This window comes from Tripterygium wilfordii, chromosome 15, assembly GCF_013401445.1.
Source record: "Tripterygium wilfordii isolate XIE 37 chromosome 15, ASM1340144v1, whole genome shotgun sequence".
Taxonomy (NCBI): Eukaryota; Viridiplantae; Streptophyta; class Magnoliopsida; order Celastrales; family Celastraceae; genus Tripterygium; species Tripterygium wilfordii.
In genome coordinates, this window is record NC_052246.1 from 14,083,725 (window position 1) to 14,099,656 (window position 15,932).

Sequence of the window (15,932 nt, forward strand, 5' to 3'; positions counted from 1 at the left end):
GACAACAAAGATATAGAGTAAGTGACAGTTTGATACTGTAGTGCAATCCTCTACTCACTTGCAATTTTCTTATTTAGTTTTGATTTTCTTTGACGAGTGTGTCATGTTGTCTTACAAGGATGGCGTTTGAAAGACGCGAATGTGGCGAATAATAGATGAAACTAACTCGGAGTCTAAAGGTTTGGCAAGTGGATGGAGCTAACCTAAAGTTCGAAAGGGTTGTTAAAATGTTACCTTTGTCTGTCGTCGGGCACCATATGTCTTTGTCCCCCAGTTTGAGTAGGGTATCTTGTCAAAGGCATCGTGCTCAAATTTAGCGTTGCCTAACAACCTGCTTTGTCTTTCTGCACCCAAAAAATATAGTGAGGGTTGGTCGACGGCGAACCGTCGACCATCCGACGCTCAAGTCAGTACAACATTCGAAGTGAAATCGAGGTACGAGTAAAGAAATGAATTAGAGATTTTAGAAATGGTACTGTTTGAGTATTGACACTCGAAGTAGGAGGCACTGGTTGATCATCCTTTCTACTACGCTATTCTTCGTCGTCACTCGACGGGTTTTGATGCCGGCGAGCATCTTCCTCCCATCTAATCTGAACCGCAGCACGGGCGAGAGCATCTTCCATGTTTTGACAATCATACTTGGCTATTTCTTTATATAAACCTTCATCTACAAGTAAGCCATTCTTGAAGGCTCTGAAGGCAGTCTCAGGGTTACACCGGGGAATTGACACTCTTTCTTTGTTGAAACGAGTTACAAACTCTATGGTTGGCTCCCCACGTTGTTGTATGATTTTGAATAGATCTTCTGAACACTTTCGTATCTTCTTACTACTGGCAAAATGAATGAGGAAGGCGTCCACCAATTGAGCGAACGAAGAGATGCTATCATTGGGGAGGCTAATATACCATTGGAGAGCTGGCCCCGTCAGGCTAGACCCGAATCCTTTACACATGCAACCCTCTCTCACATCTAGTGGGATCACGGTGGTAAACATCTTTTGCTTGTAATGCGCCACATGCTCCTCAGGGTCCTCAGTCCCATCGTACAACTTCATCGTCGGGGCTGAGAACCTTGGAGGTGATTCCATCATGGCGATTACGTTGGTAAATGGGGAGTTGATGAAGCTGCTTGTGGGTGTCTTTTCTGGGAGCGCCGCCACTCCTGGAACTTTGTTCATTATGGACTCTAGCGTCACAAGTCTTCGAGCCCATTCGTCGAATGGTGCTCCCATATGTGAAGGGTTCGAAGATGGTAGAGTGTAGGACATGGCTGGGAAGAGTGGTGTCGGCCGCCCTCGGTTAGAGTTTTCATGTTGGGCGCCGACCGTAGGTGGTGGCTGATTATTCTGCCTTGAAGTTGGGCCGAGGGAAAGTATCTGCTTGGGTCGACGCTCAATGGTTGTCGAATGTACTGGTTGGACATCCCTTCTGGAGTGCTTTGTTCCAAAGGAGGCATGGAAGAGACAACATTCTCAATGAGGGTAGTTTGTTTATTCAGCTCTAGGAGTTTGCCATTCTCAGCTCTGATAGATGCATTTTCCACCTCTATAGCCGCCATCCTTATGAAGTTTTCTCGTAACTCTTCTCTAATGGCCTTCAGTTGAGCCAGAACATCGACCATGTGGTCTCTCCTCGAGGAAGACATGGTGTTTCAAGGTGATTGAAGTTGTGGTTTCTGACTTTGTCAGGCAAAGAGCTGTAGAGGCCCCACGGTGGGCGCCAAATTGTAGATGCCCGAATCTACAATTGTTGAATAGTCAACGTAATTTATATGGAGGCCTTCTACAGCGGGATCCTAAGAAACAGAGCAAGGTTGAGATCAAAGAACTTGGGCACCGGTAGGGTACCTGCCAAAGAACCTCCGACGCTTAAGTCAGTCAATCGAAATTATGTCGGTCAAAGCAAAGATATAAGAATCATAAAGTGTGAATGCTGATATGAAAATGGTGGATGCAAGATGCAAGGAGTTGTGAATGAGTTGAAGGTTGAAGAAAGTGAGGGAGCTATGGGTCTGAGTCTCCAAGATTGCCCCCTCACTCTTGAGGAGGAGATGCCCTTTTATAGTGGGGTTACTTGCCGACCAAGACTGACATGGAGTACATAATACGGATAATTGTGGGAAGGTGGTGTCGGGTGTCAGAACGCGTGTCTTGTTTTGGTTGGTCAAGGATGAGATCGTACAAAGATCAGGTGGCTCAATGTTGCATGTCAACTGACTTGGCGTGCTTGGGTCAGAGGTCGTATTTGTCTTATTGAAGCTAAGTCCGACAACGGTATGAGATAGTTGTTGCCTCTGTATGGTTTGATCATACGATAAACATGGTACGAATTGTATGTATGCATGAACATGATATGCAATGGAATTGAGTTGGATGGTTGATACCTGAGGCGGGCTTGACCAATGCACGCCAACTGTCCATAGCGTTGATCTGTTTGGTCGTCGATCAACTCTGGCGTTGACCGACTTGGGCGTTGGTCAACTCTGACGTTGATCAACTTGGTTTCAGACGCTCGAGTATGAGCCGCTTGTGGGCGCCTACAATGTTGTCCAACTTGGGTTCATTCAGGTTATGTTGACCAACTGAATTGGGTGTTGACCGACGATCTCATGTTGACCGACATCCAACCTAGCTGACTGGATCAAGTGTTGGCTGACAAGTGGGCCAAGACAATTTTTGGCCACAACAAGCATCAGTGTTGAAGTTGATATTTCACAATTCTGCTGTGTTTCCTTTCCTTGTGTTTCTTTGGAAGCATTTGATTACGGGTGAGATAATAATGAGTTTCCAAGATCTTCGGAATGGCAAAAGACCATCCTCCTCCGTTGCTGCTTCTAGTAGCTCTTCTCAAGCGGTTGCCGCCGGTATTTTCCAGATCAACACCGCAGTTTCCGCCTTCCGCCGACTAGTTGATGCCATCCGAACTGCGAAGGACACTTCCGATCACCGTCGCAAGCTGTCCGTGCTTTCTCTCTTGATATCATTGCGAGAACAATTACAATTGGTCTTGATTTCCAATTTTAAATATCTGGGTTTGGATTCGCAGGCACGATACAAGGCAAGGCATACTCGAATTGGTGAAGGACACATCTTCCAAGCTAAAAGTTTTGATCGAGTCTGATCGCCAAACTGATGCTAATGTATAATATTATACTCTTACCCTCTTTCCTTCTCCTTTTCCTTTTCCTGGGTTTGAACTTTGAATATGAAAGAAGCAGCTCCCCATTTATGATTGATTATATGTCTTCTTCAGCCTTCTAAGAAAGTGGAGGACGCAAAACTTGCTAGAGATTTTCAGACCACGTTGCAAGAATTCCAGAAAGTTCAGCAGCTTGCCTCTGAGCGCGAATCCACCTACGCTCCAGTGGGTCCTCCATCTTCCTTGGCAGTTACTGGGTATGTAATCCTGTGTCGAAAGACTACTTATACTGATTTGGCTTCTTGACATTTTCGTTGGTGTTTCTGGAAACAGCTCTGGTGATTCTGATGAACGATTGGTACCTGTCATTAGTCAAGAAAATCAACCTTTCCTCAAGGAGCAGAAGAGGCAGGGGCAAATTTTCTGCCTTTTTATTCACATATTTTCATAATTAATTTTTGCCTTTTGCACTCTGCAATTGTTGTGTATGGAAAGCATTGAAGAACCTTTGTTTATAATAGTTTTTCCTTAACAAATACATATATACAGGCAGGAGTTGCTTCTGCATGATAATGAAATTGGAAAGCCTTGAAGAACCTTTGCTTATAATAGTTTTTCCTCAACAAATACATATATACAGGCAGGAGTTGCTTCTGCATGATAATGAAATTGGAAAGCCTTGAAGAACCTTTGCTTATAATAGTTTTTCCTCAACAAATACATATATACAGGCAAGAGTTGCTTCAGCATGATAATGAAATTGCTTTCAACGAGGCAATAATTGAGGAAAGGGAACAGGGTATAAGAGACATAGAGGCGCAAATTGGAGAAGCAAATGAGATCTTCAAGGACCTTGCGGTTCTAGTTCACGAGCAGGGTGTGGTTTTTGGTAAGATGCCAAATTATTTGCATTCATTGTATAGCTCCCCTCTTGCTTGCCATCCCTGAGGTTTCGTTGCATTTCGAAGATGACACTGTTTCCATGCAATAGATGACATTCAATCAAACATTGATGCTTCATCTGTTGCTACAAAAGGTTCAGCTAGCCAAAGCTTCCAAAAGTGTGAACTCCAGATGCTCCTGGGTAAGGACAAATAATCTTTGTATATATGTATCCTATTAAGCTCAAGTATTCATTTACAAAAAAAGAAAAAGAAAGAAGCTCAAGCATTCAGGGTTCTGGCTTGCAGCACTAGATATGAGATGCTCTGAAGTTCTAGTCGATCAGAAAAAAATAGATAGAAATGCCGAATATTAGAAGTTCAAGATCAATAGTCAAAAGAATTTTTTTTTCACTCTTGAACAGTATCCTCCTGGATTTGCAATTGTTGTATGGATATCCAGAAATTGTTGTATTTGGAGGACAAGAGGAGCGCAGTCAGGTACCCAAAAAAAAAAAGGCTAATAGTTGCAACCATCAACTTATCAGAAATTCCAATGTCCCTTTATAACGTAATACTTTTGACCTTTTTACTTCAATAATTTATTTTGTTTACTATCTTCTTAACAAAAGAAAATCTAATGGTTCCTCCACAAATTTGGTTCTTGCCTTCTTATGCTGTTTCTCTGATGTGTTGCAGTGTTGGTTGGTGCTGGGTATTCTAGCGGTGGCGCTTGTTATATTCTTTCTCGTCCTTATACTTTAGAGAAGAACTACAAATTTGAAGCGTGGTTGAGTTCCATCATCCATGATACATTCTTGTGTGCTACTTACACATATCCCTTCACAGTGTTCTTTGTGTTTCTCAAGTTTCAGAGTGGAATATTGGTTCTCACTGGCTCTCTGGCTTGGTTGTGTGTTGATTTCATGCTTGTAACAGGTCTGCCAGTTCACATACGTCTTCCTAATGATGGACAATGCAAAGTCCTTTATGCTAATAAAGTTATATTAGGGCAGCTGAATGAATGCAGTAACTTAAAATAACTTCTAAAGAGGCAGACATCCCAGTAACCCTACAGCCAAAATGACATTCACATCAAGCCAGCTAAAAGAAGAGTACATCAACACTACGTTTTTTTATAGGGACTTTATTCGATCAAGACTATCGGACACTGTCCTCATCCTGGGGCGCACCTCTGCGTCAAGTTCTGTGCAATTCAGTGCAATCTGAAATGCTGCAATGACTTGTTTCTTGGCATGAGCTGCCTCAAGGGAAAGGGATGGGTCTATAATCTCGGAGAAGGGCCGTTCCTCGCGAAACACCTGCCTCACGAGACTCTCTAGTCCATTTGCATTGTTTTCTCCTGCATCAGTCATCCGACCTGTTAAAATCTCCATGAGCACAATTCCAAAGGAGTATACATCACATTTCTGAGTTATCTTGCTGCCAAAGTTGCGTGCCTCAGGTGCCGTGTAAACCGCAGAAGAAGCTGAAAATTTTGAATCATGTTTTGAGACGAGACGAACAAGTCCAAAACCAGAGATGCACGGCTGGAGTTCGTCGTCAAGAAGAATTTTTGTTGATTTCAAACTGCCATGAACATATTTACGATGACCGTACTCATGTATGTACATTAAACCACGAGCAGTCCCTCGAGCAATCTCCATCCTTGCTGTCCATGAGAGCGGCGGAGTAGTGGCAGAACCTACGTGCAAAGCAGCATACAAGTTCCCATAGTTGATGAAATCAGTTACCAACAACTTTTTGTCGCTGGCATAGTAATAAGCTCTTAACCGGACGACATTTGGGTGTTGGACACGCCCGATTGCCTCCACCTCCACCTCATAGTCCTTGAGCCGCCATGTGGTGTCGCCCTCGCTCAGTCTTCTTACCGCAACAGCCCTGGGCGGTATCAGGCCTGATCCTCGGGCACCTACCACCACCTTATACACTATGCCAGTCCGGCTCTTTCCCACCACAAGCGCCGATGCCCTCAACAAATCTTCTAATTCTACGTCAAACCCCTCGTCCAAGACTACAAATTTACCGCGTTCTTCCTCCTCCTCCACGGAGGTATTGCCGTCAATCCCCATTGTTTCTTTTTCTGTTTTGGACCTACTGTTTCCCCATTTTCTATGAAAGAGCCAAACCGAAAGGGAAACAACACCGATCACCACAGAAACGCCCGAAATCAAGGGCACGGTCACGAACCCATTGTTCTCCTTCCCTCCCTCTGCAGTCCCACGGAACACAGCAAATTTGGGGTCTTTTGGGTTCGGTGGGTTTTCAGGGCTCAGGAAAATTGCAGGGTTTTGAGCTTCTGAGCATGGAGTCTGCAGCGGAAACCCACAAAGGCTGGGGTTCCCTGCAAACGCAGTGGGACCTTGGCTAACCAGGGACCCCACCTGAGGTATCCTCCCAGTGAGGTTATTGTGCCTCAGATCCAAACTCACCATGACAGGTAATTTACCGTAAGAAGCTGGAACCGCGCCGGAAAAGCAATTGTATGACAAATTGAGTGTCCCTGCGATGGATTTGAGGTCGAGGAGATATTCAGGGAGAGACCCATTGAGTAGATTGGAAGAAAGATCCAAATGTGTGATGTTGTTGAGGGCTCTGATACGCGGCGGGATGGGGCCGGAGAGAGAGTTGTGAGAAATGTCAAGAGAGATGAGATTGGTGGCGTTGAAGAGATTGGCAGGAATGGGTTTAGAGAAGTTATTGTGAGAGAGTGTTAGTCGCTTCAACGAGTCGAGGAGGCCAAGCTCTGAAGGTAAGTAGCCGGAGAGACCCCTGTTGGGGAGGAAGAGGGAGGTGACTCGGTTGCGAGTGCAAACGACTCCGGGCCAGTGGCATGGTGTGGAGTCAAATTCAGACCATGAGTGGAGGGCGCGAGTGGGATCGTTCTCGATGGCAGACTTGAGGGCGAGGAGCGCTAGACCATCGTGAGTTAGAGAGGCAGCAGAAGAAGCCAAGAGAAAGACAATTGCGGAAATTTGGAGATGAAGAAGTATCATTTCTGACAATGGGGGAGTCGCATTTGCTTGTTCATGCAACAGAACAGAATAAGAGAAGAAATTAGTTTTCAACTTTCAAGTTTCAAGTACTGCGGTTCATTTCTCGAGGTGCAAGTTTGAATATGCTGATAATTCAAATTTTGAATGGCACACTTGCACGGGCACCAGCAGTAGGGACACAATACTAGCATACTTTATTCGTTTATTGGTCATAGTTTTTATGTATAGAAAATAAAAGTACGCGAAAGTCGAAAACCTGTTGTGTGCTGCTTTCGTTGGTGCCGGTGCCGGTGCCGGTGCCGGTGCCGGTGCATGTGGGTGATGTGATCATACATGCGATATTGAGGCGGCCTTTTTTTATGGGGCATTCTTTTCATTCTCTTTTTAGTGGAATTACTAAATATCAAAGAAACTCTTTCATCAGGTAGATTTAATTTGTTTTATGAAGGCCCGTAAACATCTGTTTTTTTTTAGAATAAAATATCATTGTATTAAAGCATAGAGGAATACTCGAGATATTTCTCGTTTGTCCAAAACAGTAACAGATGTCGCAAACATGTTAAAATAGAGATAATTCTCGTTTGAAGAGGCATATAGGGGCCTTTGAGCAGCAAAAACACGATTAGGAACTACCTTAGAATCTCGCCAGAGAATGAAACATGTGGTGCAGAAACGATAAACATTTTAGGGCATCTCCAACAGAAACGGTAAATAGACACTGAACTGGTAATATCTAGTTTTTACGTACGTTTTGATAAAAAAAAAATGACCTTCATCAGAGACCGTAAAGATGGGGACTAATTGCACCCCAAAGTCAACTAAGGACACCCCAAAAATCCAAAAAAATCTCAATCTAATAACACCCCATCTAACCCTACCACATCTCATTTCTCTCATTCCTTCATTTCTCCTTCTTCCCTTCACTCTCTATCTTCCCTTACAAAGTCAAACCCATCACTCTCCAAAACGACGAAGTGTTCGACGGAGCCTTCACCGGAGTAATGCGGACGTCGGACGAAGACGACTGGTAGGCAGGCTAAGGCCAGAGATTTAATGCCCGAGGATCTGAGAGCTTGGTTAGCAAGCTTTTGGACATTGAGTGCACACTAAGGAGGATTGAACAGATGTATAGGATCCTCACAAAGTTGGGGAAAGCACACCTTGAAGAGTTGACATCGTCTTCAATCTCAGAGATGTCCAACAGCTTCTCAACTTCAAAGCAACCGTCCCTGACAAAATTTGAGTTGATGGGTTCATGATTGTGTACAAAATCTGAGTTGCTAGGTTCTTGGCGCAAATTCTTTATTGCTCTGAGTTGCTGGATTCTTGGAGCAAATTCTTTATTGCTGGGTTCATGATTGTGTGGCTAAAGTATTGGAAGATTTGAGCCAATTTAGTATAAATCTTTTAGTTGCATGCAAGATGTTTGATGAAATGCTTGAGAGATTTATGCATTGGGGTGTATAGTGTGATTTTTCAAAAAACATAAAAAAGGGTGTACTCAGAAATGTTATGTTTTTAGTTAGGGTTTATTTAGAATGGACTGTGATTAGTTAAGTAAGGAGTATAAATAATCCTCATCGAACAGCATCACTTCAAATATACGAGATACTGTAGCACTGCAAATATACGAGCCACTGTAGCAAACGGGAAGTGTATTTGAGAGGTTTTTAATTGGTGTGGGTCCCACACCAATTAAAATTTTTAACTCTTTTACACTCTTTTTTTTGTCTTTTCATTAGTACACTCAATTAATATCTTTTGTCTTTTCATATGCATTTTTTTATTAAATCATTATCACACAACTCAAATGCATAGATAATCTCACAACTTAACCAATATATGAATAGCTACACAACTCAACGATTATATTCGTACGTACGTAATTCAACTATTACATTTCACATAACCACATAATTATTTATCCATAAAAGTAAATGTAAAATATATAATAAATTAATTATTATAATTAATTGTTAATATATATTTAATTTTATTAGTGTATTAATATCAATTGATTTATTATTATGTGAATTCATCTAAATGTAAAAAGAATTGAGTTTAAATAATAAAAATTGATTGTATAAATGAGTATTTAAATGATTTAGAGTTTGATTTAAAGTATCTGATGCGTGGTGGTACTTTTAAAGAATCTGTAAATCTATGAAAAATGTATTTTTACTTAAAAATTTAGAGTTTTTATTAATAGTTTATGGATGGTCTTTCACTCCTGTAATGAAAAGTTGATTACTTGATTTTGGATTCCTGCCATCCTATTTGCTTCAAAAATTCCTCTGACATTAAGGAACGGACGAAACATGAAAGGTTATATATTCATCAAATTAAATCACCAATAAATTGACAATAATGCAAAGGAACAATAGTAAGCATGCAAGGTTTTGTTTCCCCTCGGGAATGATCAAGATGGAAACCAAAACTTATCATTCAAACAATTCGGTGGCTTGAAAGTGTTTAGAAATAAAAATAGTAAGAAATCCCTACCTCGAAGTAAACACGCAATCCTCACCAAGAAAGCAACGGATACTTCACGCCAATTCACTAACCTATTCATTAAAATAAGCTCCATTAAATTCTCATATTCACCAATCCCTTCAAGTCTCACATTCCATACCACACAATATCCTCATTTTCACTAAATTCATCTTCTATCTTAATTCTCCAAGGTTAAAATATTAAAATCATACCACAATATTATTTTTCATCCTAACACAACATTAATTAAAGTAATTTGAGTCACTAACCTTTACCTTGAACCTTGTTAGTTCCACCAACTCAAGAATTTCAAGCTTTCTCTTGAGTTAGTTCAAGAACCACACTTGTACCTAATAATATAAGAAGATTAGAGCCTAATTTCGAGTTAGTGAACAAAGAAAACTCCCTTTGAATCAAAATCCCCAAAACTCTTTTAACCCACAAACCTTAGGTTCAAAATTACCTTAATCTTTCTCTTTCTTAGTGTGGTTGTAGGTTGCAAGGTTGGAGCACCTTTACTGGCAGAAAAAGTCACCGAAATGTCGCCGGAAGTGGCTGATCGGAGGTGGTGGAGTGCACAAAGGTAACTCCCCCTTTTCTCTTTTGTTTATAAGCATAGGTGAAGGTCTGCGACCTTCACCCACTTTAATTTTTTTTTTTATTTAGGTTGTCTATTTATTTATATATATATATATTTTAAATCATTCCATTTTATTCTTTTACTCATTTCACCCTAATTTTAACTCTAATATTCTTTTAACCCTCTCTATAATTCCTTTTACCCTACAATTTATTCTTTTTATAATTAAATCCAATTTATTCATTTTATTTTTATTATTGTATATTTTATTCATTTTTATTTTGGGACGGGATATTACAATTCATGAGTGAGAATTATCCGATGCCCCCTATTATGATCCAATGGTTTTCATACAAGTATGATTGTGCAACAGAATGGCGACACCATATAAAAAACAACTCCGTCATTATGAAAAGCTTTTTCATTCGATAAATGTCTCTCAACCTATTGTAGACATAACTTCTTATTAATGTGCTTTGTTATTGATAACAATATTGTTTTTTAATAATATTGTTTTTTAATAATTTTTTTAACCAAATAAATTAAAATTTTATAACATATAAATTAAAAAAATATAAAAGAGATGGTGTCAATGGTGGGACCAAGGGTGTATAGAGGGAAAGAAAAAAAAAAAAAAGAGGGGGGTGTATAGAGTAAAAAAATTGGTGCATTTAGACTTTGACCTCATTTAAAATATGATTCTCTCATTGATTTCTTTAGCTTTATATATTTTCTCTTTGAGATAAATTCTCTCCTAAGCACCTAAAATGGTGATTTTTGTTTTCGGGGACAGTCCATTTTTTCTCAGAAAAGAAAGCAGAATAGGAACAGATTATCCAAATCATCAAAAAGTGGTCCACATCTTAAGCTACTAATTAACAAATTTGTTTCTAATCCAAGCTAAAGGAGAAACTAAAGCCCACACACACATGCTGCAATGTCAAACTCAAGACTAATCCCTAATAATGGTAAGTAAACCGTAAGAGAAATTGGACTCTAGGAAGGAAGATATCCAAAGAGCATATCAGCAGAATTTGCTAATCATATGTAGATCGAATAAATTAATTTTCAAAAAGTAATCAAGTGCCACACTCGAGCAAGCAAATAAAGTGCATACCAGACCAAAAAATGTAGGAGAGAGGAGTAACTACTTGAACAGCAGCAGCATATCAACAATTCAAAGTTGGCCGTCTTCACCTGCCATTTCAAAATGGGGACCAATGGTGGTGATGACCACTTGGTGTTGGCCACCTCTCTTCAGGTCCCCTCTCTTCATTACCAAGGGCATGTGGTTCTCCACTGCTAGAGCTCCACGTGTCTTGCGGGCCAACATGCCGTTGTGGTGGCCAATAATGAACTTGAGGAGGAGGAGGAGGGTAATAATATGGCCCATGAGCCACCGGGGGCGGAGGCGGATAATGATATTGTGTCGGCCAAGAATGAGGGACTTGTTGAGGCACCGCCAAGGGTTCCACTTTCTCCAGCGGCGGATACTGAACTCTTGGTGATGTTGGATATCCGGTGATATTGCCGGAGGATGTATATGCTAAAGGTTGATCCTTTGGTATAGAATTCAGCAATTTGTAGGAGAAATTGAGGACTCCATTGGATTTTCCATCTGTTGAACGCACCTCGTAGGTCACGAACCGGGCTACTGCGTGACCGACACCAAAATGTGTGTGTGTACTTACCCCAAGTGTAGGGTATCGTCAAGTAATAAACCGGTGAGTCCGGTATCGATCCATGAGGAAGCAATGCAAATTTGAAGTGAATGATATGCAAATGACTAGCTAACACTAATAAACACAATGAATATCAAATAAAAGCAAGTGAAAGAAATGGGCCGAATGACTCGGTAGCATGAGCGATTTTGGAATCAAAGTAAGCACAAAGTGGATTTAAAACAATTAATTAAAAACCTAGTCTCTAGTCCGTCCCGGTGGCTACTCGGTTCTCATACTCAAGGTATCATTGCAAACACACACAACCATACACAATGCATTGTGTGATACTATCAATTATGTATATGCAAAGAGAATTGGGATATAAGACTTCAATTCATACATGTAGGCCATCGGGTCTCTTAATCTACGATGAACGCAAAGGGATAAGCACCTAATATTATGGATTAATGTTCCCCCTTGGGGCTCGGCTTGGCTAACACCCTAGTTTCAAACTCAAAGATCAATTAACCATAACTCTCCCATGCACATTCCTAAATTAACCCAAAACCCCATCATCAATACACATAATTAATAGCTATGCAATGAAAAACTCAATTAATTAAGGAAATCATGCAATGGGTTTAACAATTCTCAATCGAACACATTAGATGCAATCCCTAGACTAGGCAATCCAAGAATACAATCAAATATGTCATTCCCATAGATCCAATCACACAACTATCACGAAATTAAAAGAGAGAAATCGAAGCTACGATTCTTTGAGCATACCTTGAGTAATCGAAACCTTGCATCCACCGTTCGGGATTAGAAACTAGAGAAGAGAACTACCCACTCATGATTGTTGCAATAAACATCCAATCTATTGTCATCTAAATCAGAGTTTATACAAAATCAAGAGAAAGCACCAAAAACAACAAAGAAAACTTAGAGAGAGAAACTAGATCTACACTACTCCTATGGTGGCTTCCTCTTGGAGAAGTCAATGAATAATTCATTAAATCTCAACCTTGCAATATGTAGCCGTTGCACTTGCATTATTTTCCAAGTCTAGCTTTGCAAGATTTGAGTTGTCATGTGCACTTGCAGCCATCTTTGACCATTTGATTAAACTTGCACCAAATCTTGACCTTGGTATCTCCAACAATTTTGTCATCTTTGACCATTTGATCAAACTTGCACCAAATCTTGGCATTGGTATCTCCAACAATTTCCTTTTAAATGTGTGGCAACTTGCAGCCATCTTTGACTCCAAAAATCAAGTAAGATATTCTTTTAAGTCAAAAATTGCAAGCAAGAATGTTGTCTTATGCACAACCATTGGATTCACTTTTAAATGATCATCTTAACCCTTCAAGTCTTGTTGTAATCTAATCCATTCATAAAACAATTCAATCTCGGCCATAGATTAGTGTACCGTTGGAGCTTGTAGTCTTCAAGAATATCTTCATAATCTAAGTCCCGACACCTCACAGCAAAAAGTGCCCAATTCAGTCATTTAAGCCCGATTTCCTGCAGAACCAACGGGAAACATGTATAAGGGTAAAATTACTTTATTTAAACACAAATGAATTACTATAAGCACTAGAACCTCCTAATTAGATAGTATTAGGACCTCAAAATAGAGGTCCGGTCACTGCGTCAGATGAAAACTCATCTCCTATCAGATCTTTCAATGGAACACGGACTTCCCCAATCACTTTGTCACCAAACATGATCCCTTCGTGCCGAAGTTCAAAGTGGATGAGCATCCGATCCGAGTGGTTCCAATAAAAACCCTCATCCACGTCAAATTGCATCTCCTGATTCCACTCCGGATCTCCATCCCCTTCTTCGTCTCGCTGTGTTCTGTGCTGCTGCTGTTGAACTTGAACCTCCTCCTTATCCTTATCGCTGCTCATCAATACCGAAACGAGGGCGTAGACTAACAACTTTTGGAAGAAATTGAATGCCTTGAGACCTTTGCAGGACATGACTTTGACGTGTAACGTTATCTTGTTCATGATGATATATTCCAGTAGAATCTGACAAACCTCTCCACTGATCTACCTAGATTTTTTGTCTCACTTGGGCTTCGCCTCGTGCTTTCTTTCTCTGGGCGTGGCTATCGATCTCTACATGCCGTTGTTCACAAGCACTGCCAACCAGTTCTGTGAAAGAAGAGAGAAGAACCTGCGGTGCTGTAGTTCGACTTCTTGGGCTTGCTTTTTGGATCCAGGGAACGTCCGGTCCAAAATATGGATGGATTGGCCTTATCCAATCGAACGGTCTACGTTTTTTGTCCCAATTTTCACTTCTTCGTTTCACGCAAGGAACGTTTTTGCCCCAATTTTCAGTTGATCGTTTCTCTCTCTTCACCCAAATAAAAAGGGTTAATACCATTTTTGGCCATTGAAAGATGACCCATATTTCAAATTGGTCTCTGACTCTTAAATTGTGTCAATTTAACCATCGAAAGTTCAATTTATTCCAAATCAATCACACGGGCAGAAATTGCCCAATTTCGGTCAGTCAACCTGCCTGCGTGGCAAGTTGACCGTTAACCACTGTTAAAAATTACTCACATGGTAGACGGAACTACAACAGTGTTTAACATTGGTATGTGTAACAAATAATAAAAAGCCAAAAAGAGAAATTCTTGCCCATTTGCCTCCATCTTCACGAATCAAACCCTAGTTACTCTCTCAATCAAAGAGTTGCTTCTCTTCTCTGCAATTCCGGCCTTGAACTAGGATCAACAGCGTTACAGGCTTCATCAATGCTTTTCTAACCATTTGTGCATCATCTTCTGTTTAGAGTCATCAACGAAACCGATTCAGATTTTGTGTAAATTTCGCTTTGTGGTTAATTTTACATTCCTGTTGATTTTCTTTCCCTTCAGTCGTCCATGTGATGAATGAGAACTCTTAATCTATTTTGTGTGTTATTCGTTGTGAATGAGAACTCTTAACCTAAATTATGTTTCGTTGTCGATCTGTTGAGTTTGCTTGTTTTTCTTCTCAACAAGATGTTCAACCTGCCACACGGGCAGGTTGATTGACCGAAATTTGGTAATTTCTGTCCGAGTGACTGATTTGGAACAAATTAAACTTTCGATGGTTAAATTGGCACAATTTGAGAGTCAGGGACCAATTTGAAACACGAACCATCTTTTAGTGACCAAAAGTGATATTAACCCCAAATAAAAATCTCCAAAATTGTTCTCCCCCTTCTTCGTCCCCTCCTTCGTCCCCTCTTCTCAATTTTCAGGTCCACCACCTCCAACCGTCTGCCTTTACCCATGCTACCCACCACGCACCAGATCCGGTACACCGTAGGGGTCCTTCTCCAACACCATAGTGACTATAGGAGAAAGCTTTCGAAATCATTTTATCTTCTCCTCAATTAATTTGCTGCAGCATAATTCGTTACAAATACAATTAACATTAAATCCTACAAGACTTAATAATTCTATCATCAAAAGTATTTACTGCCAAATTAACAATTCTTTCATCTGCTTACATGAAAGAACATACACAACAACATCAAATTCATAATCAGGACCCTTGATCTTTGTAGATGCCCGAATCTACAATTGTTGAATAGTCAACGTAATTTATATGGAGGCCTTCTACAGCGGGATCCTGAGAAACAAAGCACGGTTGAGATCAAAGAACTTGGGCACCGGTGGGGTACCTGCCAAAGAGCCTCCGACGCCCAAGTCAGTCAATCGAAATTATGTTGGCCAAAGCAAAGATATAAGAATCGTAAAGTGCGAATGCTGGTATGAGAATGGTGGATGCAAGATGCCAGGTTACAGTGAATGAGCTGAAGGTTGAAGAAGATGAAAGGGCTATCGGTTTCCGTCTCTCCGATTTTCCGTCCCCTACTCTTAAGGAGTGGAGGGCCTTTTATAGTGGGGTTACTTGCCGACCAAGACTGGGCACAAGGTACAGTTTGCAGGTAGATGTGGGAAGGTGGTGTCGGGTGTCAGGTCACGTGGCCTATTTTGGTTGGTTGAGGTCAAGGTTGTACAGCAGTCAGGCGGCTCGGTGTCAGAAGGTGGCTGAAGGCCGTCTGATACGGCGTGCTAGGCTGTATGATTTGTCGGGGCCAGGTTCGACAGAGATCTCAGACGACCGTTACCTCAGGGGGCGGG

General features: G+C 40.9%; 2 protein-coding genes and 1 pseudogene across 3 annotated transcripts; 1 reads left to right on the forward strand and 2 right to left on the reverse strand.

The window, feature by feature from the left end:
- Positions 1-2,696: 2,696 nt before the first annotated feature.
- LOC120016245 lies at positions 2,697-4,877 on the forward strand (annotated as a pseudogene).
- A 132-nt stretch (positions 4,878-5,009) lies between these two features.
- Positions 5,010-7,306, reverse strand: LOC120016244 (receptor protein kinase-like protein ZAR1). The gene has a single exon (XM_038868927.1). The coding sequence runs from the start codon at positions 7,037-7,039 to the stop codon at positions 5,159-5,161; it is 1,881 nt and encodes a 626-aa protein (XP_038724855.1). The 5' UTR covers positions 7,040-7,306; the 3' UTR covers positions 5,010-5,158.
- Positions 7,307-11,145: 3,839 nt separating this feature from the next.
- Positions 11,146-14,174, reverse strand: LOC120016828 (protein SRC2-like). Of its 2 annotated transcripts, none has more exons than XM_038869756.1 (2): positions 13,437-14,174; positions 11,146-11,772 (listed from the first exon to the last, which is right to left on the reverse strand). In XM_038869756.1, exons 1-2 carry the CDS (start codon positions 13,795-13,797, stop codon positions 11,318-11,320), a joined length of 816 nt encoding a protein of 271 aa, XP_038725684.1. In that variant the 5' UTR covers positions 13,798-14,174; the 3' UTR covers positions 11,146-11,317. The 2 variants fall into 2 exon arrangements, with proteins under 2 accessions (XP_038725684.1, XP_038725685.1); XM_038869757.1 differs by having other exon boundaries at positions 11,146-11,765; positions 13,430-14,174.
- Positions 14,175-15,932: the final 1,758 nt, after the last annotated feature.